This window comes from Arachis ipaensis, chromosome B03 (assembly GCF_000816755.2).
Source record: "Arachis ipaensis cultivar K30076 chromosome B03, Araip1.1, whole genome shotgun sequence".
Lineage (NCBI taxonomy): Eukaryota > Viridiplantae > Streptophyta > Magnoliopsida > Fabales > Fabaceae > Arachis > Arachis ipaensis.
Genome location: NC_029787.2, coordinates 105,822,998 through 105,845,768, shown reverse-complemented (window position 1 = coordinate 105,845,768; position 22,771 = coordinate 105,822,998). Strand labels below are relative to the sequence as shown.

At 34.3% G+C, this 22,771-nt stretch overlaps 1 protein-coding gene across 1 annotated transcript; it reads right to left on the bottom strand.

The window, feature by feature from the left end:
* On the bottom strand, positions 15,813-17,574 carry LOC107633495. The gene is made up of 3 exons (XM_016337114.1): positions 16,836-17,574; positions 16,231-16,757; positions 15,813-15,905 (listed from the first exon to the last, which is right to left on the bottom strand). The coding sequence occupies exons 1-3, from the start codon at positions 17,572-17,574 to the stop codon at positions 15,813-15,815; spliced, it is 1,359 nt and encodes a 452-aa protein (XP_016192600.1).

Below are 22,771 nucleotides of genomic sequence, written 5' to 3'. Positions count from 1 at the left end.
AAAGAAAAAGGTAGACAAAAAAATACCATATATTAAGATATAATAGAATAGAAGAGATAAATTCTACCATAGCCTTCTAAATTTAAAGGGTAATTTATCCCTTGTTACATGTCATAATATTAGTGGTTGAATTATATTAGTTTGTCATACTTATATCCAACTTTTTTATTTAATTGAAATTTTGAGAAACCAACTATAACTATGGTATAACTATTTTTTCACTTTTAAAAAATTTATTAAAATATATGTTATTTTGCAAATTTTTTTTCTAAAATCATATATTTATTAATAATTTCAGGCAGAAAAAATCTAGAAAAATAGAAGTAAACAAATATGGAAAATCATTTATTAATCATGTTGTATTTTTTTTACAACCCACATATTTATTAATCATTTTAAGCAAAAAAAAAGTTCAAAAAATATAATACATAAACAAATAATTCAAAAGACATAAAAAATTCTTGTAAGTCTATCACTTGATAATTCTGTAACACTTAATTCGTATTATTAAAGAAAAGTTCATTTTTCCTACGAAGACAATTTGAAAAAAGAGAAAAGGATAAATAGGTCCCTAACCTTTTGTCCCGCAGATATTTTTGTTTCTAACCATTGAAAAATACTTTTAAGTCCCTGATCTTCACAAAACTTTGACGGATCAGTCCCTCAGTCCAAATGCCTCCGTCAGGGACTGATCCGTCCAAATGCTTCCGTCAGGGACTGATCCGTCCAAGTTTTGTGAAGGTCAGGGACTTAAAAGTATTTTTCAATGGTTAGGGACAAAAATGTCCGCGGGACAAAAAATCAGGGACCTATTTGTCCTTTTCTTAAACTCAAGGTTATTGAGAGCAGAAACAACAAAAGGGGAAAAAAAAAACTATGCAATCTGCACCAAATTTAACGAAATTCAAATTTAATCGACAAAAATTAAGGGGATTTATTTAAAAAATATATGTTATTTTATCAAATCTTTTTATAATTTTACGTTCTGGATATATGTGTGTTTATTTATTCACAAAGTTCATCCAACATACAAGACTCTAATTGAAGTGTAGTTGAAAATAAAGTTTATTGTAATAGAAGGTTTTCTAGTAGGTATGAAATATAATGTATATGAAGAGTTTTTTTTTTTTGAAAAATATGAAAAAAGTAAGACATGATTATTAAGATATAATGTTTTGGAAATTTTTAATAACAGAAAATAATTGAAAAATAACTAAAAAATTAAAATATGAAAGAGATTATAATATGTAATGATATAACAAGTAACACTTGGGTAGAATTATATCTAGAGTTGAATAATCAGAAGACTCTTAAACAAATGATATAACTATATTCAAAAAAATGGAAAATATAACATAAGATAACTCTAAAGAATATTCAAATAAAAATTAGCAAAAGAGATTAAAATAAAAGATAGAATTATTCAAATATGAGCAAAATGTTATAATAAACACGCATGAAATTTTTAACAACTAATCGCAAATAACTTAGTAAAAAAAGATTTTACCTGACGAACATAAAAGAAATGTAGCCAAAAAAAAAAAGAACAACTTATTTTTTAACCCTTAAAGGAAACTGTAAAATCAAACCGTCAGGCCATACCTATACAAATAAGTTAATAAATGGAACTCCCTTTTTTTTCTAAAATATTTAGATTCTTTTTAACGCTAGACCGTTAAAGCTTTTTTAAATCACCGTTAATAACAAAGGAAGAATTACTTAACTTGTTAATGATTAAGTTGGGATCTTTTTGGAGAAGAAAGAACTGTATAATTAACTTTTTTTTATTTCAATGTTCAAAACCCTAATTTCAATGTTCAGTTTCCTTTCGTATGATTTTTTTTATTCGACCTTTATTTCAATGTTCAATTTTCCCTCGTATGCATTTTGTCGCTATTTTCAAACCATGTGTTCCCTCTTGTTCAAGACTCAAGAGCATCGTATAAAAACTAAGAATTTAAAAGCACATCAAAATTGATAGCGAAGTATCATTGTTTTTTAATATTGAAATGAAAACAAAAGATAAACACACGGTGACAACTGACGAAACATGAAACAAAACGAAACAACTCCTTATTTAATATTAACCTAAAATTATTAAGTATATGGAGTTAGTGCACAACACAACAATTACGACTTGAATCAAACTTCATCGTCCACAATAAAGACATTCTTCTTCTTCTTTCGAGAAACATCAGAACCATTTCAAACAAAGATATGTGGTAATCTTCTAACATCTAATTAATATGCACCTGTTAGTTCAGTGCAAAAAAGATATGTAAATGAGGTTGGCAAATCTCTCACTGCTTCGTTAGGCCTAAGTTCGTTTTCTCCCGAATTCAAAATTTGGGTGTTGGAGTTGCTGGTGGTGTATCCTGTCGTTGTGGGTTCCTTGTCGTGTCTCTGTGTCTCCTTTGTCCAGTGTAGCCAGCTTTTCTGCTTCTTTCTTTTGCTTCTTCATTATGCAACTTGATCGTTATGACTTGGATAGATACAGAGAGTGCAAATATTAGATTTTCATGATATGGATCATATTCAGTTATAGTGTGTGTAAGTTACTACTGTTTGCCACTAAACTGATTCCTTTTGGTTCACTTTTGCGAGTTTCATAACAATTCTATGGTTTATATTTATGTCTTATGTTTTATATGGGTATCTCCTGCAGGTTTTAAATATTAGTATTTTTTTTGTGAGAATATTTAGATATATAAAACATTTTCAATTGTTATTACTAACGGATTCAAATCCCTATTAAATGGGAAATCATTATCACAAATTGCATTCTTCTTTTCCTCACATTGTTAGTGCTGGTTACTACTACTAGATGGGTTTGAATGTCATTGTGTATAGTTGCCATCCATAAATGTATCTTTGCTCTTCTTCTACACTGAAATCTAAAATTGGATTATCTGCTTTGCTGGTGGTGGCTGGTAGAGAAGTGTCGTCTTTCGGTTTACCGTCTCTTCAATCGACTAATCTACTTCGCTTCTTCTCTGCCACCGTCCCCTAATTTTTTGTGGTTTGTCTCTGCCACTTTCCCTCTCTTATTATTGATCGCATCTGTTTTCTGATTTGCCTCCCCTCAATCGCTTAGTACTACCGTTAATCCCATTTGCTTTATGTCTACATAGCCTTCGAAAACTTCCAAAAGTAACATTTTCTCATCTTTTCGCTTCATTTATACCTTTGAAATAATTTATTCATGTGTGTTTTGATGAGTTTGGAAAACTTTAAATTAATATTTGTGATGACTAAATATTATTAAACATTTAATTAAAAAATTATTAATTTTGATCTTCAACTAACATATGTTAATTAATAATTTTGTGTTGCAGGTTATTAATTGGGCTGAAATAAAAAGAAAGATCCCAAGCCCAATAAATTAAATTTCAGCCCCATGTAATTCTTGTTGTGTGATTTTTGGCTGAAATGGTTTTATTAGTTGGGCCATAATATTTTATCTCTATAAGCCCAAAGAAAGCCTTCCCATGTATTCATTGCTTGATCCCATTTTCATCAGGAAAGCAAATGTTATCATTTGGGCCAGATTAAATCTTAATGCTACCAGGCCCAACATTATTTTGATAAAAGTTTCCAAGTTTGGTCCGAAACCAAGTTTAAATGAAAGCTAAATGGCTTCATGCTTTCCAACGGATTCCATCTCTTGTTAAGAATGGATTTCAAATCTTAATATGTTAACATTGGAAACATGAGAGAGAACTTGACTTTGATTTGATGGAAATCATTATGATTAATGCTATACGCTACTCAAAGCAAGGGAAGTAAAAAAAAAAAAGCAATCTATCAACTTGTTTTATTTTCATTTAATTGCTTTTACTTTAACTTCACATTCTCTCTCATCTCTTTCTTCTTCTTCCTTCGGTCTTTGTCCAGTAAACCATGGACGCTGTGCTCATCAACAAAGAAAAAGAAGAAGTTGCATGCATCAAGACCATCAAGCTAATGATGGCAAAAAAACATACTAAAATAAAAATGAGCTGTGGCTGAGATATTCACCATATAGTTGTAGTCAGATTGATTATAGTGAAATTCCATCATGTTTGTGATGGAGACTGGATGTAGGCTGCACTTCACTTAGCAGCTGAACCAGGATATATTTGGGTGTAATCTTTCTTCTCTCCAACTCCATTTCTGTTTTCTACTGCACAGGAGCAAAAACTAAAATGTCTCGTGCCGAGTGACGAGACAAAACAAAAAGTCTCGTGGCAAGTGACGAGCAAAAACAAAAAGTCTCGTGTCCAGAGACGAGCTAAAACAGAAAAGTCTCCTCTGAGTTCAGCAAGCGTTAACAACATAAAAAGGGAGCTAAGATTCAACCCCTTCTCTTAGCCACTAAAACCATCATGTTTCATTGTGTTTAAACAAATGTATATAAATTGTGGATTTTGCTGGGTTTTACCTTTTCGCTTGGTTTCTCCATTTGAAACAATTTATTGATGTGTGTTTCATTGTGTTTAAACAAATGTATATAAATTGGGGATCTGGCTGGGCTATGGATCCTTTCGGTGCTACATATGTTATTTTTATTGCCGTTTTTCCAATGCTAGCATGGGTTCACTTTTCTGGGAATCACAGTCGACCATCAGACACGCTGGGGGGTAACCCTTTGGTTAACTATTTCCTCAAGTTTTTTTCATTCTAATTCATCTTTTGATATGTTTTTTTTGTATTTTTATACACGACTACCAAAATTGGGAATCTGCTTTGGCCAATGTTGATTCAATTTATGCCTGTAGTGTTAAAGTCTTAACTTTCATGATGTTTTCCGGGTTTTCTTTCATCTTTTCATTCCACTTTGTGCATTTTTATTCTGGGTTTTTTAGTTGTTTGCTATTTTCTTCTTCTTTTAATTTTTTATTTTCCGTTTCTATTTCCTCATTTTTTCTGTAATAAAAGACTGTAGCTGTTGTAACTAATTGTAGGTTTATTGCTTTTTAGTTGTTATTTTATTCTTTTTAACTTTTTTTTAAGGCCTTTCCAAGCTGCTTTGGCTAAACTTCCTGTATTCAAGGATTGGACCTGTGAGCATGATATCTTTCAATAACTGCATGATTGAGCGCCATTATTTTGTTAAAAAAATATCTTTTTTTATTTTTTAACGTGTTTGGCAAATTTCCAGTAGTAAAAGTAAAAGCACTAGTAAAATAAAAAAAAGATCTTTTTTGAGAAGCTGTAATTTACATTTTTCTTAAAAGATATTTTTTCCTTAAAAAAAAATGTTTTTCATGTAATAAATAAATAAAAAAGTACTTTTATATTGTTATACCCAAACATAATTGATAGATAAAAAGACCTTTTTACATGAGATATCCAAACATAAAATTACTTTTACTTCTTTATAAGATCTTTTAAAAAAAGATAACTCGAAAAAATATATTTTCTTAAAAGCTCACCCAAACAACCCAAACAAGCCTTAAGGCTGTGAGTGTATCTTCTGCATCTTTTCCAGCTATTTATATATGCATATAAATATCTTTTTTTTATGTTTTTGTTGCACCTTTGATAGACTGAATTTGCTTTGATATGCTGAATACAAAAGCGGTGAATAAGCATTTTGAGAATAAACGAGGGGATGCCGAATCATCAGTTAACGATTCCATTTACAAACACAATGAAACACACATGAATAAATTATTTCAAAGGGATAAATGAAGTGAAAAGGTGAGAAAATGTTACTTTTGGAAGTTTTCGAAGGCCGTGCAGACATAGAGCAAATGGGACTAAGGGTAATACTGAGCAATTGAGAGGAGGCAGATAAGAAAATAGATGCGATCAATAATAAGCTAGGGAAAATGGCAGAGACAAACCACAAAAAATTAGGGGACGGTGGCAGAGAAGAAGCGAAGTAGATTAGTCAATTGAAGAGACGGGAAATCGAAAGACTACATTCCTCTACCAGCCACCACCAGCAAAGGAGATAATCCAATTTTTTATTTTAGTGTAGAAGAAGAACAAAGATACATCTATGGATGACAACCATACACAATGACATTCAAACCCATGGTGTAGTAGCCATCAGCACTAACACTGTGAGGAAAAGAAGAATGCAATTTGTGATAATGATTTCCCATTCAATAGGGATTTGAATCCGTTAGTAATAACAATTGAAAATGTTTCATATATCTAAATATGAACAAAAAATACTAATATTTAAAACCTGCAGGAGATACCCATATAAAACATAAGACATAAATATAAACCCTAGAATTGTTATGAAACTTGCAAAAGTGAACCAAAAGGAATCATTTTAGTGGCAAACAGTAGTAACTTACACACACTATAATTGAATATGATCCATATCACGAAAAACTAATATTTGCACTCTCTGTATCTAACCAAGTCATAACGATCAAGTTGCATAATGAAGAATCAAAAGAAAGAAGCAGAAAAGCTGGCTACACTGGACAAAGGAGACTAAGAGACATGACAAGGAACTCACATTGACAGGATATACCACCAGCAACTCCAACACCCAAATTTTGAATTCAGGAGAAAACGAATTTAGGCCTAACGAATCAGTGAGTGATTTGCCAACCTTATTTACATATCTTTTTTGCACTGAACTAACAGGTGCATATTAATTAGATGTTAGAAGATTACCACATATCACCAGCTGTGCATAAGAAATTGGAACCTCCACCCACCACCACATTTCACATTTCACATTTGACTCAAAGAGTTAATTATTTCAATACAGAACAATAGTGGTCGAAATTAGAGAAGCATAAATTTCCAATATAAAATGAGGAAAACAAAATAATGAAACAAAACACTCAAGAAATAACAACAGTAGGAGAAAAAACTTATAACATACCAACCACGATGAGGAGCCTAAAATAGATGCATGGATGAAGAAGTGAGACAAGGACGTAGATACAAATAAAAAAAATCAGGGGATGCTGGCAGACAAGAAGAGAAGCAGAGTAGTCGATTGAAGAGTGGAGAAACTGAAAGAGATGGAGCACAGAAAAATCAGGGGATGCTGGTAGAGAAGAAGCAAAGAATATCAGGCGATTGAACAGAGGAAAAACCGAAAGACATAACTCCTCTACGCTCTACCCGTCATATGTGCTAACAACGATAACACCCAACCTAAATCAAGAAATCTTTGCCTCTCAAGATCCAATGTCAATGAAATCAGTGACAACATAATCTGAATCGATAAAAAGCAAACACGAAAACAAAGATAAATAAACATATGGATTAATAATAGAGCCTGATGCAGCAAATAATCCAATTCAAAACAATAACGACAACAAGAAAATAAAAAAATTACAACAAATTACAAATAATGATAGATAACATTCACGAAACAAACACAATAACATACATCCTAACAAAATACCAGTGGCAATAATTAGATAAAAAAAATAGAAGACAACACGGAACTCCTAAAAATGATGATAACAGGATCTAAAAAATTGGAAATCAATAGAAAGAATAACCCGACAAAGATAACGGAGATCAGAGCCTAAGATGAGACCTAAATTAACAAAGAACAACTCCAAACAAATATAAAGGTAACTAAATAATCAGATACAAATAGAGCGCAACACCACCAAGAAAAACAAAGCTTAATAGTAAACCATAGCGAACAATAAAGAGAAATTAAAAAAATTTAACGAAAACTAAGGAATCAAAGCAGAATAATAAGACCCAGCAAAATTAGGAGAACACAATTGCACGTCTGGATAACACAGCCTCAAATTCAAAGGAGTTGTACTAATCACTAAGTGCAAAATGCCAAAAAGAAAAAAGCAAAAAAATATATAGTATAAGAAGATTACATGCATAAAAATGAAGAGAGAATCCTCTATCACATTTACCTAAATGATCCATTAAAAACAAAAATTTACAATACTGTAGTGATGATGAATGAAGAGGGTGATTGGAGAAGAAAGATGTCAGAACAGAGAAGAGAAAATTTAGAAACCCATGAATGAGAATCAGAAAAGGGGACCAAAAAAATCAGAGAGGATAGGAAGAGATACCAAAATAAATTGAATTTGGAGAAAAGGACAAATAGGTCCTTGACCTTTTGTCCTGCGGATATTTTTGTCCCTGACCATTAAAAAATACTTTTAAGTTCCTGACCTTCACAAAACTTGGACGGATTAGTCCCTGATGGAGACATTTGGACGGATCAGTCCCTGACGGAGGCATTTGGACGGAGGGACTGATCCGTCAAAGTTTTGTGAAGGTCAGGGATTTAAAAGTATTTTTCAATGGTTAGGGACAAAAATGTCCGCGAGACAAATGGTCAGGGACCTATTTGTCCTTTTCTCTTGAATTTGTCGAAGATAAAGGTGGTGCATATGTGTTGTTGAACAAAAGGGAACACGTGGTTTAAAAATAGCGACAAAATGCATACGAGGAAAGGTTGAACATTGAAATAAGGGTTGAATAAAAAACAAAGAGTAAAAGACAAATAGGTTTTTAACCTTTTTAAATGCGGACATTTTAATCCCCATAACACCCAAAAGCCACTCCAGTTATTATAGAAAACCCTACCAGAAGACAAACAATGTCTTTCTCCCTAAAAAAGGTCTTCCTCCAGTTGAGAGTGGTGTTGTGCTAAGTAGACGTTGTGGTTGGCGAAGGTAACGGCAAGCTTCGTCTGCCAAGAAGTTGCCATCTTCTACAGAGATAAGGATAATAGTCGAGGCTATGTGCGTTCTTGTTTAAATGTTTGTGACAATATAATGCATGGGGTTGGGTTTAGGGGTGATTGCATGTTTTATTTCGTGTAAAAAAAAAGAAGAAAAAGCTATGTGGAGTTTACTGATTTCAAAATTTCAGGCACTTGATCTAGGGTTTATGCTCTGATTTATGTATTTGTTGATAATGCAGATGGAGGATATATATGCAGTTCCTGTTTTCATCACGGAGGCCATTTTAGTAGAACACCCAGTAGAATTCTTGTGTATGTTGATGGAAAAGTTGAAAAATTTTCGAAGATGGACTTAGACTTCGTGAATTTTGGGGACTTGGTAACATTGTTCAAGGGTCTGGGCTATGTATCCTATAGGGCAGTTTATTGGTATGACCCAACAAGCAGTGATATTGAGTCTGGACTACACATTTTGAGAGGGAATGCAGGAATCAATGAACTTCGAGAGAACAAGCTGAGGAATTCAACTACTGATGATTTTTACATATACTTCGACCACCCCGTTGATGAGCCAGAGATAGTGGATAATGCAAGGAAAGAAGATGCTGCTGCAGAAAAGGGAACGGAAGAATTTGATGATCGCTTTGATATAGCATCATGAGGGAACTTCAGTCATCATTATCAACAGAAGATGATGCGTACAAAAGTGGAGAGGACGAACTGTATAAACTTCTTCTGGATGTCTCTAAAACTGTTTTAGATGAGGATTATTCTAGCTTTGATGAGAAAGATGATGGGATGAAGAGAAAAAGAATTTTGAAAGGAAAGGAGAAGGTTCTGCCAAAAAAAAAAAGCTCAATGTGAAGCAAGTAAAAGGGGCAGACTCAGGTGGAAGTAAAAAAGGAGCTGGACCAAGGAGTGCAAGTGGAGTGATGTCAAAAAAACTAGGCCTATTGTGAAGTCCAAAAGAATTGGGCCTATTGTAAAGCCCAAAGAAACTGGGCCTACTGTAAAGCCCAAAAGTACTAGGCCTACTGTACATTCTGAAGGAGCTGTGCCTACTGTGCAGCCCAATGATAGGCCTCCAATCGGCCTTTATGTGAATGAGGAGGATTCAGATGATGATGATCCTATTTATGAGTATAAATCAGAGGATCTTCACACACCAGTGTCTTCAGAAGATGAGGGACACAAACATGAATTTCCAGTATTAAATTATGAGTATGGGTTTAGAGTGGGTAGATTTGAGATTGGAACCAAGTTTGCAACCATTGGTCGGTTCAAAGAACTAGTAAGGGATATGTTCATATATGAAGGGAGGAAATTTGTCTGGATAAAAAATGATAAGGAAAGGGTGAGAGTTGGCTGCAAGGGTGAAGACTGTTCATGGCTGACTGATGAATCCACATTTCATGATATTTATTTGCTCTATTTGGGTGGATTTCATCAACTTTTCTTGTACTTATCCATTGAAATAGCATAGTTTCATGATTTCTTCCTAAATTATACTTGAAAGTAAAAACATGCTTTTTAGGCCTTTTAATTGCTAAATTTTATTCACTTTAATCCCATTCGTTGCCTTAATGTATTTGTTAAGTGATTTCAAGTTTCCAAGGCAAGTATGGGTTGAAGAAGTGAGAAAAAGAGCATGCTAAAGAGAAGAAACCATGAAGAAATGAAGTTTGGAAGATTCAGCATCCGTGCGTGCGCACAGTGATGCGTGCGCACGCACAAGTGCGAGCTTGGCGACGCGTACGCGTGAGGATGAATTTCGCCAGGTGACGCGTACGCGTGACCCGTGTCACGTGAGCTCATTAATTGCAAATCACTGGGGGCGAATTCTGGGCCTCCAAAACCCAGTCCAACTCATTTCTGAAACTATTTCAAGCCAAAATGAAAAGGAATGAAGGAGGGAGGGGGGAATTAGGTTTAGATTTTTCTATATTTTTGTCTTAGTTTTTTAGAGAGAGAATCTCCCCCCTCTCTCTAGAATTTAGGTTTTCTTAGTTAATTTTCCTTTAATTTCAGCTTTTAATTCTTGTTCTAATGTAGTTTCATTTATGTTTTCATGCTTTATTGTCTTAGTTCTCTTAGTTCTTCTACTTAGTTTCTCATTTATGTCCCTTTTTATTTTATGAACACTCTTGTAAATCTTAATTTCCATTTAATGCAATTTATGTTTTATGTTCATTTAATGCTTGTTTGAGTTATTGTTATTATTTTCTTGCTTTTGGTAGTTAGATTTTATTTTTAATACAATTTAATATTATTTTATTTTCATGCACACCAAGTGTTTGATAAAATGCTTGGCTTAGTATTTACCTAGTTTTTCTTCACTCTTGGCTTGGAATTGAGGACTTTGGTGACCCTTGAGTCATTGATGTCCATTCTTGATTGATATATTAGAGTAGTTAGTTGATTTGGTTTCCATTAACTCTAAGTCTTCCATTAATAGAGTTGACTAGGACTTGTGGATTGAAATCAATTATGCCTATTTGACTTATCCTCGATGTAGGGTTGACTAAGTAGGATTAACTCTTCATAATCATCATATGTTTGTGGTCAATGACTAGGATAGGTAACCTTAGCTCTCAATCCATGCCAAGAGGTTTCTTAGAATTTGAATTTCTCTTTTCTTTGATTAATTTCCTTTGAATTTAATTGCTCTCATTTAATTCCTTACATGTTTATTTACTCTTTTGCTCTTTACATTACTTGCTTCTCTCGCCATCAAACCCCATTTCCCCATAGCCAATAATTAAGCACTTCATTTGCAACTCCTAGGGAAGACGACCCGGGAATTAAAACTCCCAGTTTATATTTGTTTTGAATTGTGACATCTTTTGAATTTAAAATTTGATTGAGAGGATCCATTGTCGGTTCGGACTATACTTGCAACGGAAGAAATTCTATTTTCTGAATTGGCATAATTATCTCTTTTGTGTATATATTTTAGTTTGAAAAAAAAAGAGATAAAGAAAATAATAAAAAGAGGACAAAACGCCCCAAAGTAAATTAATAATAACAATGCATATGAGTTGTGATTAAAAAGAGAATGCATGAGTGTGTAAGAAAAGTGAGGAATGGGTAGTTAAGTTTGCTTTGAGTTGTATAGGTTGTTATATATGTTAGTGAGAGCTTAGGCAAATCAAGATTCAAATATTAAGCTCACTTGACCATATGCATCCTTATACACACTTAGAATTCCCAGTTTATAATAATTGAGCATTTCATTTGCAACTCCTAGGGGAGACGACCCAGGATTTAGAAGTCCCGATTTATATTTTGTATTGATTGTGATATCCTTTGAACTAAAATTTGATTGAGAGGATCTATTGTTGGTTCGGACTATACTTGTAACGGAAGAAATTCTATTTTATCTAAATTCCAAATTGGCATAAATTCTCTCATCATCAAATTTTTGGCGCCGTTGCCGGGGAGTTACAATGTGTGCTATTTATTGGCTATTGTAAATATGTTAATATGTAAATAGCTTGATTTTTGGTTGTCTTTTGTTTTTGTTAATGGTTAGGATAGGGATCCCGGAGGACATTGGAAATTTAAGCATTGGTGGGGAAGTCAAGCACAAGCCACCATAGCAAGGGATCTCCCAATTGTCTAACTTAAAGATAATAAATGAAAGTGCTAGGTGGGAGACACCCCACCATGGTAACACCTTTCTAACCCTCTCTTTGTATATAGTTTTAATTTGTTGCATTTTGTTTCTTGTACATAGCTTATGCTTAGTTTAATTTCAAGCTTAGTTAGGTTAAATTTTAGTTTGGATAACGTGGTTGTGCAATGTTGGATGTTTTGGGGTTGGAACCTTTTTGTTGAGCTCAAGTTTGGTGCCTTAGAGCTCTAATTTTTTTTTGGAAAAAACAGAGCATGTGCGTGCGCACACACCTGTGCGTACACACCCCACCCTAATTTCTGCACCTGTGCGCACACACCTGTGCGTACACACCCCACCCTAATTTCTGCACCTGTGCGTACACACCCCTTTGTATAGCCCCTGTTCGGAGCGCTCGCACGCGTCTCCCTCTTTTTGCCTCTTGTGCGTACGCACGGACCTATTATGCTACAACAAGACACCGTTATGCTTTCAAGTAAAAACTTACAAGCCAGAGTATACATGTGCAAGAGATTTAGGTAGTAATGCTACTGATCAACATTGGATCAGTAAGAAAGTGGAGATGAGAATGGCAACTCAATCTCATATGACAACTAATGAGGCAATTGACTTCCTTAGAGAAGAATTTAACTTGGTGGTGCATTTGAAGATGGTTTATAGGGTAATGAAAGAGACCAAAGAGAGGATTATGGGAAATGAAAAAGATCAGTATGGGAAGCTCAGGGACTATAGCATGGAGATAATTAAGAGTAATCCCAGGCCGACAGTAAGAGTAGATGTGAAGCTTATCCCACAATTCCTTCCTATTTTTGACAAAATTTATATCTTCTTTGAGGGCTGTAAGTAAGTTAAGAGTGGATGTAGGCCTTTCATCCATCTAGATGGAGCTTTTCTTAAAATATACCATGGAGGCCAACTACTTTTAGTAGTGACACAAGATGCGAACAATCAATTATATGTAGTGGCATATGGTGTTGCAAGATCAGAGACCAAGGAATCATAAAAATGGTTCCTCACACTGCTTCAGGAAGATTTGGGTAATGCCAGTCAATTTGGTTAGAACTTTATGTTCGACCAGCAAAAGGTCAGACTTTTACACTGTTTATTTTGGGTAGATTAGTCTAGTATGCATTGGTTAGAATATTGCATGATTCTGGACTGTTGTGTCAATAATATGTCTTTGCAATCTCATATGTTTGTAGGGCCTTCTACCAGCATTAAAGGAGGTCATGCCAAGAGCACATCATCACAACTGTGTCATGCACATGTGGAAGAATTTCATTAATCAATTCAAAGACATGCACATTAGAGACATAGTTTGGGAGTATGCTACGCACAATAGAACCAGAGTTCAAAGAGACCATAGAGAAGCCGAAAGGGGTTAATAAGGTGGCATGGGAATATTTGATGAAGTTTGACTCAGCCACTTGGGTTAAAGCTTTTTTCAGCCACAGACCCAAGGTGGATAGCCTTACAAATAACATGTGCGAGGTGTTTAATGCAAAAGTAGTGAGGTATAGATGCAAGCCATTGTTGACAATGTGTGAAAAAATTAGGTGCTATTAATGAGGAGAATGACCAAGCACATTAGGTTGTTAGAGCACTATACTAGAAAGCTTGCACCAGTCCAGGAAAAAAGGTTACAGAGGCGGATAAAACCTAGCAACAGGTAGATTGCTGAGTGGGTGGAAGACAATGAAAGAAAAAGATTTGAAGTTAGCAGAAAGAAGACCAAAGTGGATGTAGATCTCATCAAACACACATGTTTATGCAACATATGGCAATTGACTGGTAAATGGTTTAATTTGTAAGATTTTCTTTTGATTTGTCTTGATATAATGCTGGGTCAAATGTGAATTGTTTTGTATTAGGCATGCCATGCATAGATGTTATTGCTGCAATAAGAAAGAGGCATGATCAGCCACAGGATTTTGTGCATCCCTGGCTGTGTATGGAACACATTCATAAGACATTGCATAAAATTGGTTCCTAGTGAGAAATTCTGGATTTTCATTGACCAGTTTAGGCCTGCTCCACCACCCATCAAGCGACCTATTGGGAGGCCAAAGGTGCACAACCGCAACAAGGACCCTCTAAGGCTCATATTCAGGGGGACAAGCTAAAGAGAAGTTTTCAATTTACGTGTAGCAAGTGCAATGAGAAAGGGCACAACTATAAGAATTGCAAAGGAGCACCAAGCAACTCCAACTGAAAACCAAAAAAGAAAAAACCTAAGAAGTCTATTGATGACTCACAAGCCTTGGTTCTGCTTCCCCTTTCACAGTCAGCACCTCAACCAGAGGTAAGCAAGTATTGTTTGAGCATTAGGTTGTACATATATACTCGTAAGGATACTTTTGTAAATTTTAAAATTAGTCAGTGGTTATAATGTCATTTTTTATCTTTCTTAGGGACTAATTTGTCCATTTTGTTACTTTGCTAGATCTTTGTTACATAGGATCTAAACCAATCGCAGGGTGAAAAAATTGCTAAAACTAGTACTGTGCAAGAACAATCTGCTGTAAGACCACCCTAAACAATACACTTTTAATGCCAATAATATACTTCTTGAACCATAATTTGAATCTCTGAGTATTTTGGTTATTATTGCAGAATAATGTCATTAGCCAGAATACTCTAAGTCTACCAACTAACACAACAATGCAGGCAGCAGTATCAGGGATTGCACCAATAGCAGCACCAATCTATCCTCAAGTAGCTATAGCAACAAGACCATCTGCTCTAGTCCAAACTCCACTTAGGCCTCCATCCCAGCTGCCAAGAATGGGCTAACCCAAACACCGAGCTGCTGCCTCTAAATTCAGACCCAAGCAAGCAATTGTCAGGCCCCAACAAGTATAAATCCACCACCAAATTCACCAAATCCACTCCAAACTCAAAGCACCAGCACCAGTAGGGTACCATCAAAGGAGACCTTGAAAGTAGCTAATAGTGGCACCACAAAGATTTTTAAGTTTGTCTCTAATCCTAGATCCAAGCATTAGAAGAACTGAATACAACTGCATGAATTCTGTTTTTTTGTCCTAGTTAATAGCACCAATTGAACAATGCTTTCTAGCAATCATAGTTTGGCAAACTTGTTTACATGCCAACTAGATTTTTTGTTATTTTGTGGCGAACTTATGCTGTTATGTAATGTTTGGTTATAATCTATTTAGAATTACTATCTTATATAATACTTGACTTGCAATATTGTTTAGTTATTCTAATTTCAAAGAAAATTGGAGTTAGTCCAAAATAGACTTCACATTACACAACCAGCAGTGGTAATTTTCATTACAACATCACCACAGAAATTAATTTATAAATGGATTAGAAAATGGTGAATTGGTAAAAAATGGATACATGGTGTGTTATGCATAAATGTGGAGCTGACATTTTTCAGAGAGCACAAAACGTAACTTGCGTTTTGGCTGGGACGAAAAACAAGAAAGAGGAGCAAGCTGCAAAACGCATCCTGCGTTTGGTAGGCCTAGGCAACCAAAGGACGAAACGTGGCCCTGTGTCCCCTGCATGCAAACTGCTTCACTTTTGACCAGCTTTGGAGAAGGCAAAACGTAGGTTGTGTTTGTCAACCTGCCAGAGCAAATCGGAGGTTGCATTTGGCAGCCACCTTAGCTGCATGTGTGACACGCATCATTTTGGGTGGTAAATTTGTTTATATAAGCGAAGACCAAACGCAGATAGGAATAACGGGAGTGAAACGAGAGTGAAACCAGAGTAAAAGGAAAAACTGAAGAAGTAAAAGTGAAGAAGTGTGGGAGAAGAAGAAAATGTATACAGTAAAGGAATAAAAAATAGTTCATAATTTTATCAAACTGGAAGAACACATTATTGAATATCTTGATCATCTTCAATGGATAAATATTTTTTTATTTTGATAGTGTTATTGTTAATTTTAATCAAATCTCAGACATCTTGTACACGTCGTGTACGTGTATACCTGCCAATCAAGACGCTGGTTGGCGCAACATGCAAGCACGTGGCGACATGAAAGTCGCTCGACCTGGAAATGACTACAGTCGTAGTGTCGTTGCGCAAGGTTAACAGTGTAAATGGTACCATCTTTCATTTCGTGAACCTCAAATATCTCGTTGCGCCTATCGAACCGGTTGACCACAATGTTTCCTGCACGTCGGAAGCTTTCTTCAACTCTCTTCATTGCAAATTCTGAATACGTGAATCCGTTGCGGAGACGGTCATGAGCCTCAGTACTCTTCCGAGTGAACAATTCATTCAGCCGATAGAAAGTGGACCGAACAATGGTAGTCACAGGAAGGTTGCGTGCACCCTTTATGACAGAATTTATGCACTCTACCAAGTTTGTCGTCATATGTCCCCAACGATGACCACCGAATGCCAACACCCATCTCTCAACACTGATGTCATCGCACCATTGAGTATATGCCTCACCCCGCTCTTTAAGTCTTTGATAGTTTTTGTTGTACTCCTGTTCCGTCCTAGAATAGCCTGTTGAACAAACCATTTATTCACTAGCAGATGCCACAAATTTACTATGAATAGAACCATAACAGCGAGTTGAAATACCTGTGTTCACCACGAGTTTATGCAAATATGGAGCTTTGAACCTCCTTAAGAAGTTGGACCCGATGTGCCTGATGCAGTACATGTGCCACGCTCTTGGTGGTGACCATGCACCATTGGTGCGAGCTATTGCAGCGTCGATGGAGGTATGGCGGTCAGAAATAATACCCACACCATCGACGGTGACAACATATCTCCGCAAATTGGTTAGGAAAAACTCCCATGCGTCTGCCGTCTCGCCCTCGACTGTCGCAAATGCAATAGGCACAATGTTTTGGTTCCCATCTTGTACAACTGCAACCAGAAGTGCACCTTTATATTTTCCGTACAGGTGCGTGCCATCAACCTGCACCAGCGGCTTGCAGTGTCTGAATGCTACAATACACGGATAGTAGCTCCAAAAAACGTGGTGCAGAACTCTTACACCTTGAACTTCCTCACTCTCACGGTAAACAGGGAGCGTTTTTATTTGAACACGAGACCTCGGCATCTTCACAGTCATTGCTTTCAACCATACTGGCAGAGTCTGGTAAGAAACTTCCCAATCACCGAAAACCATTGCGACAGCTTTCTGCTTTGCCAACCAAGCCTTGCGGTAACTCACAGTGTAGTTGAACCTAGATTGAACTTCTGCAATAACAGATTTCACCTTTATCGAGGGGTCTGCTTCGACCAACGGCCTAATGGCATTTGCAATTGTGTCTGAGTCCAACTTCGCATGATCTTGTGAAATCTTGCCCATGGTGCACGTGTGCTTGCCATTGTATCTTCTGATCTCCCAACATGCTTTCTTTCTAATCAAGCTAACTCGGATAAGCCAATCGCACCCTGCACCATACCCCTTGCATTTCGCACAGAATGTCTGCGGTCAGACTCATACATAGTGTAATCAACTCCTCTAGAGATATGGTAGTTTTTGATTGCAGATATCACTGACTCTCTTGAAGCAAATTCTATTCCGACACTAAACTCGCCATCTTCCGCCGCAGCGTTGCCTTCACCTACGACATGCGCACCACCATTCGTTAGACAAGGCAAATAAAATGCACACTAGTGATAAATTGAATGAATAATCATAACATACCGATATTCGCATACTCAAGAAATTCCGGGGCATGCATGGCTTCGAGATCTAGAGTCCGCATAAAAGACGAAACACCAAAGGGGTGTTGATTTACAATCGCCTCCGCTTCATTTTGTACCGCCGGATTGCCTGCCAAGTCTCCGTCATCATTTTTGTTGTCAAATTCGTAGTTGGCTTCGAAGTCCTCTTCACTGTCGTTGTTATCTTCTTCCCAATCTATATCCCCGAGCTCATCAATATTGACCTCGCCAACCGCGTCCAGCCCCGACTGTTGTTCGAACTCCACGTACAACTCTATCATCGGCACGTGAAATCGGGTTTGTTGATAAATATAGAACATCTGCTGCATACTTGCGTCGTCAGTGATGGACATTATTTGAAACTGTATCAGCTCACCAAATACTTGTCCAGGATTCCTGTATAAAATACTGCTCACCCTTTTCGAAATGTGACTTTGTATGTTATCACAAAGACCGTTTTGCAACTCTACAAAATTTATGGTGCATGGAATAGCAAATGAAAATGGATATTCACAAACAAAAGTCACTCATTCGTATATGTTGGGTATAATCTCTCCATTATAATATACTCGCAAATTTGCGACACATTCTATAATTTCAACCTTACCTAACTCGACTTTTTTGACACAGAAAACTGTCAAAAAAACCTCACAACTCTAACACATACGGAAGAGAGAGGAATAGGAGAAGAAGTGAAGTGAGGGACTCCAAATGAACTCCGGATCGTATATATAGGCAACAATCTGGATTAAAATATTTTTTTCGCAAAAAAACACAACCTGCGTTTTATGTTTTCCAAAAAAAAGTTTCTGACACCTGCAAAAACACAGGTTGCATTTTGCTCCCTTCAAAAATAAATTCTGACAGCCCAAAAAACGCAGGCTGCGTTTGTTGTTTCGAAAAAATTTTTTTTTTTGCCCATCCATAAAACGCAGGATGCGTTTGGGCCAAAAAGAAATTAAAAAATATTTAAAAACCTTAAATTTTTAAAACGGAGCCTACGTTTTGTTAGTTTAAACAAATAAAAAAAATAAACTATTGAAATTTGTAAAACGTAACTTACGTTTTACTCTGACACCATAGCAGTGGAATTTCTTTCCATTGCTCCTTCACGTTTCTTTTTTCCATATAGGAAAAAATCAGCCACATCACCAGGTACATTAATCATCTTCAGCCCTTTAAGAAATATACAGCAAGAATAACAACAACTACACTAATCACAGTAATAGGCCACAAATTCATGCATTTTTTCTTTTCAATACGTAACAATTTCCTCTCCAATTCTTCTATTTTTTTTCCAATTCTCGCCTTTGAAATAGTTGTTCTTCAACGTCTATTCCCTCAACATCATCCACAGCACCCAATGGTTGAGTCTCTATGCTCCTAATTTTTTTCAGGTGTTCATCAAGTCAGACAAAGTACCTGCAGTACCGTTGTTTATCTTGGAGCAAATTTTCAAAGAATCATCCAATTAGACACATTACAGTTTCATCCAACTATTGAAAAAATAGTAACTTACCTTAAAGAATGAACACCCGAAAAACTTGTTCTTGACTTGTACAGAATGACATATAGGCCATAGAAGCACTTTGGCGCAATCCCATCTCTCTCATATCCTCCTGGCACGGTGCATGAAGAATCTCCTCCAGGTCTTGTGCATGAAGAACCCCCTTCACTCGTTATGGACGATTGCACCGTCAATGGCCATGACTTCGTCGATGCATTTCGATCAAATAGAACTCAGTGATGATAACGACGTCGTTTTGAAGCATAAGGATCAATTTATCCATTAATAATTTGTTCACTATTCACATTATCAATCAAAACGGACACCTCAATCTTCACCCCTTCAAGTTAACATTTTCTATTATCATTTTGCACTCCAATTCCACAGAAGAGTATAATTGTCACACACTTTATAAAGTGAAAAATTTAAATATATTTTTTAATTATAAAATATTAAAATATCTGCATTTAAAAAAATTAAAGATCTATTTATCTTTTACTCAAAACAAAAACATACGAAAAGAAACTAACAGTTAAAATTAAGATTTTGAACATTGAAATAAGGATTGAATAAAAAATCCAAAAATAAATAAAAAATTGCCACATCAGCAATCAAATGCTAGATTTTAAGATATGAAAGTTTTCAGGTGTTCCACCTACTTTATTGGAACTCCAATGTCCCATGTACGATTAAGTTGCAGGTTGAATTTTTGTCTTATAGTTATTCATAAAAAGACGAAAATAGCCCTTTAATCATAAAATAAAAACTAAAAAGACAAAAACAACCTTAAAGAAATTTGCACTGCTGTACAGGGAAGCCATGTGCAGAAATTTTATTTCTTTATTTATTATGAGTTATATTATTTGTGAAATCTCATATATAAAAAAAAAAAAAAGAATTTTGTTTACAAGATGTTTAAAAGTAAAATTAGTTGCATTAATTTGAGCTAAATGTATAAAAATAAAAAATTTATTAAAAGAAACAATACTTTTTTATATTCCAAAAATTATATATATCATGTTATTGTATATTGATTAAATAATTATGTATCTATTTTATATATTATTTTTTAATTTAAAAAATTATAATTTATATAATTGACACATTGATTTTAATTGAAAAAATTTAAAATAATAAATTTTAATCTTATTTTATACATGATACATGACAAATTATTAAATTAATAAAGACTTAAATTTAATATTTGCAAATATGATAACATTATGTTGCTATAATTTACTTTTTCATTGTTCAAATAAAATTATTCAATTTGAGTAATTTATTTTTTTATTTTTAAAGGTATAAATTGTAATTATTAATTTTGATAAATGATATGCCTAGTAAAAAAATAATTAAAACTTATTTTACTTTTATTTTTTTAAAATCAAAATATTATTGGTTTTTAGAACAATCAAATAATATTTTTTGGTAAAAATTTTTCTTTCAAATGTATCAAATATGTTTAAAATTTAATAAAAATACTTTATTATTTTAAAAAGTGTTTTTTCACAAAAAAATTCTAATCCAAATAGAATATTTTTTGAGTAATTATACACATTCAAATTTTTTTATGAATCAAGTCAAACCAAGTTAAATAATAAGATTTGGAATAATACTAGTTATAACTGATTTTTGTGATGTTAAACTAATTTAGCTATACTTGGTTAACAAAAATACTTAGATGTATAGTATTATTTTTTTTTCTTTAGATTTTTCAATGTATTTAATATTAATATTTTATTAAAATAGTTTTTTATATACAAAAAAATTAATTCATTATGACTTTACAAAATTTGTGAGTCTATAATTTTAGTTTTTTTTTTTAATTTAAATACAGTTTGGTTTAGTAAAGTTTTTTGAAGAGGTGTTTGTGCTTTCTAAAAGTACAAACTCTTCATTTTGTGTTTGAATTTACCGTTTAAATTTATGTCTTTTATAGTATTTTTAAATTTTAAAAGCAATTTTGCCTAACATAATTGTTTTTGTTTATGTTTATTAAAAATAATTTTTAATTTAATTTAGCAAACATAAATGATACACTTTTTAAAAAGTAGAACCGAACGAATCTACTGGCGTCGACGTCGAGGAGCAGCGGCGAGGACCGAACGACGAGAAGCAGATGAGATCTAGCGACCGAACGACAAAGAGCTGCGGCGATGGCGAGGAACAGCGGCAGCGGATTCCCTTCCCCTTTTCTTTTCCACATTCCCTCTTCCCTCTTATTCTATTAAAAACCCACCTCCCGAGCATGATTAACTCTTCCCCTGTTCCTAACCTTTAACCTGTTTTTTTTATATTTTTTTAATTAAGGGTAATTTAGTAATAAAAATGAAAGTTTTGGTAAAAATGATGATTTTAAAATTAAGATAAACGTTTGAGACCATTTTGTAGCGAAAAAATACCAAAAATAAAATAAATTTTCAGTTTCTGCCTTAGAGGCCAAAATCGTAAACTTTTTTACCAAATTAAGTCCCCATATATCTTTCACTTAAAGATGTTAATTAATGACTTAATATTTTATTTTTTTAATAAATATTTTTCACAAATACTATTAATAATGATATCATTTTTTTTCAATAAAACAAATTAATAAACTTACCTTACTAGTAAAGTATTATTTTCTATGTCACCAAAAAAAAAAGTATTATTTTCTATTAAGCAACTTTCTTTTATTAAGCAAATATGTAAGTTCATTTTTTATAAAAGAATAGAAATCTTACAAAGCCTAACTCGCCTAATGATGCAATTTTAAATACATCTACTCAAACTAACTTGAAACTAATTTGGACAAAAAAGACATTTTCAAATCAATTAAACTGTCCAAAGAATGTAACGGTTGCATGTTTACCATATAGTTTCTTTGTGGATGTCCACAAAATTTTCTTTTCTTAAATCTAGACCATTTGTATTTTTTTATATTAAATCTGATTGGTTACAAACAATAGTGATATTCCAAGGATTTGGATCCTCTAAAGTTTGAATTTTACTTTAGAGAGTAAAGTGTGATTTTCTACTCTTGAATAGTTTCTCTTTTATATTTATTTTTGGTCCCACCTATGAAATTAATGGTGAGAGATCACACTTTACTCTCTAAAGTGAAATTCAAACTTTAGAGAATCCAAATCCATATTCCAAAAAGTATAGTGGGACAGGTGAAAAGCTTCCCTATATTACGATATCCTCTAAAGTTTACTTTAGAGAGTAAAGTGTGATTTTCTACTCTTGAATAGTTTCTCTTTTATATTTATTTTTGGTCCCACCTATGAAATTAATGGTGAGAGATCACACTTTACTCTCTAAAGTGAAATTCAAACTTTAAACTTTAGAG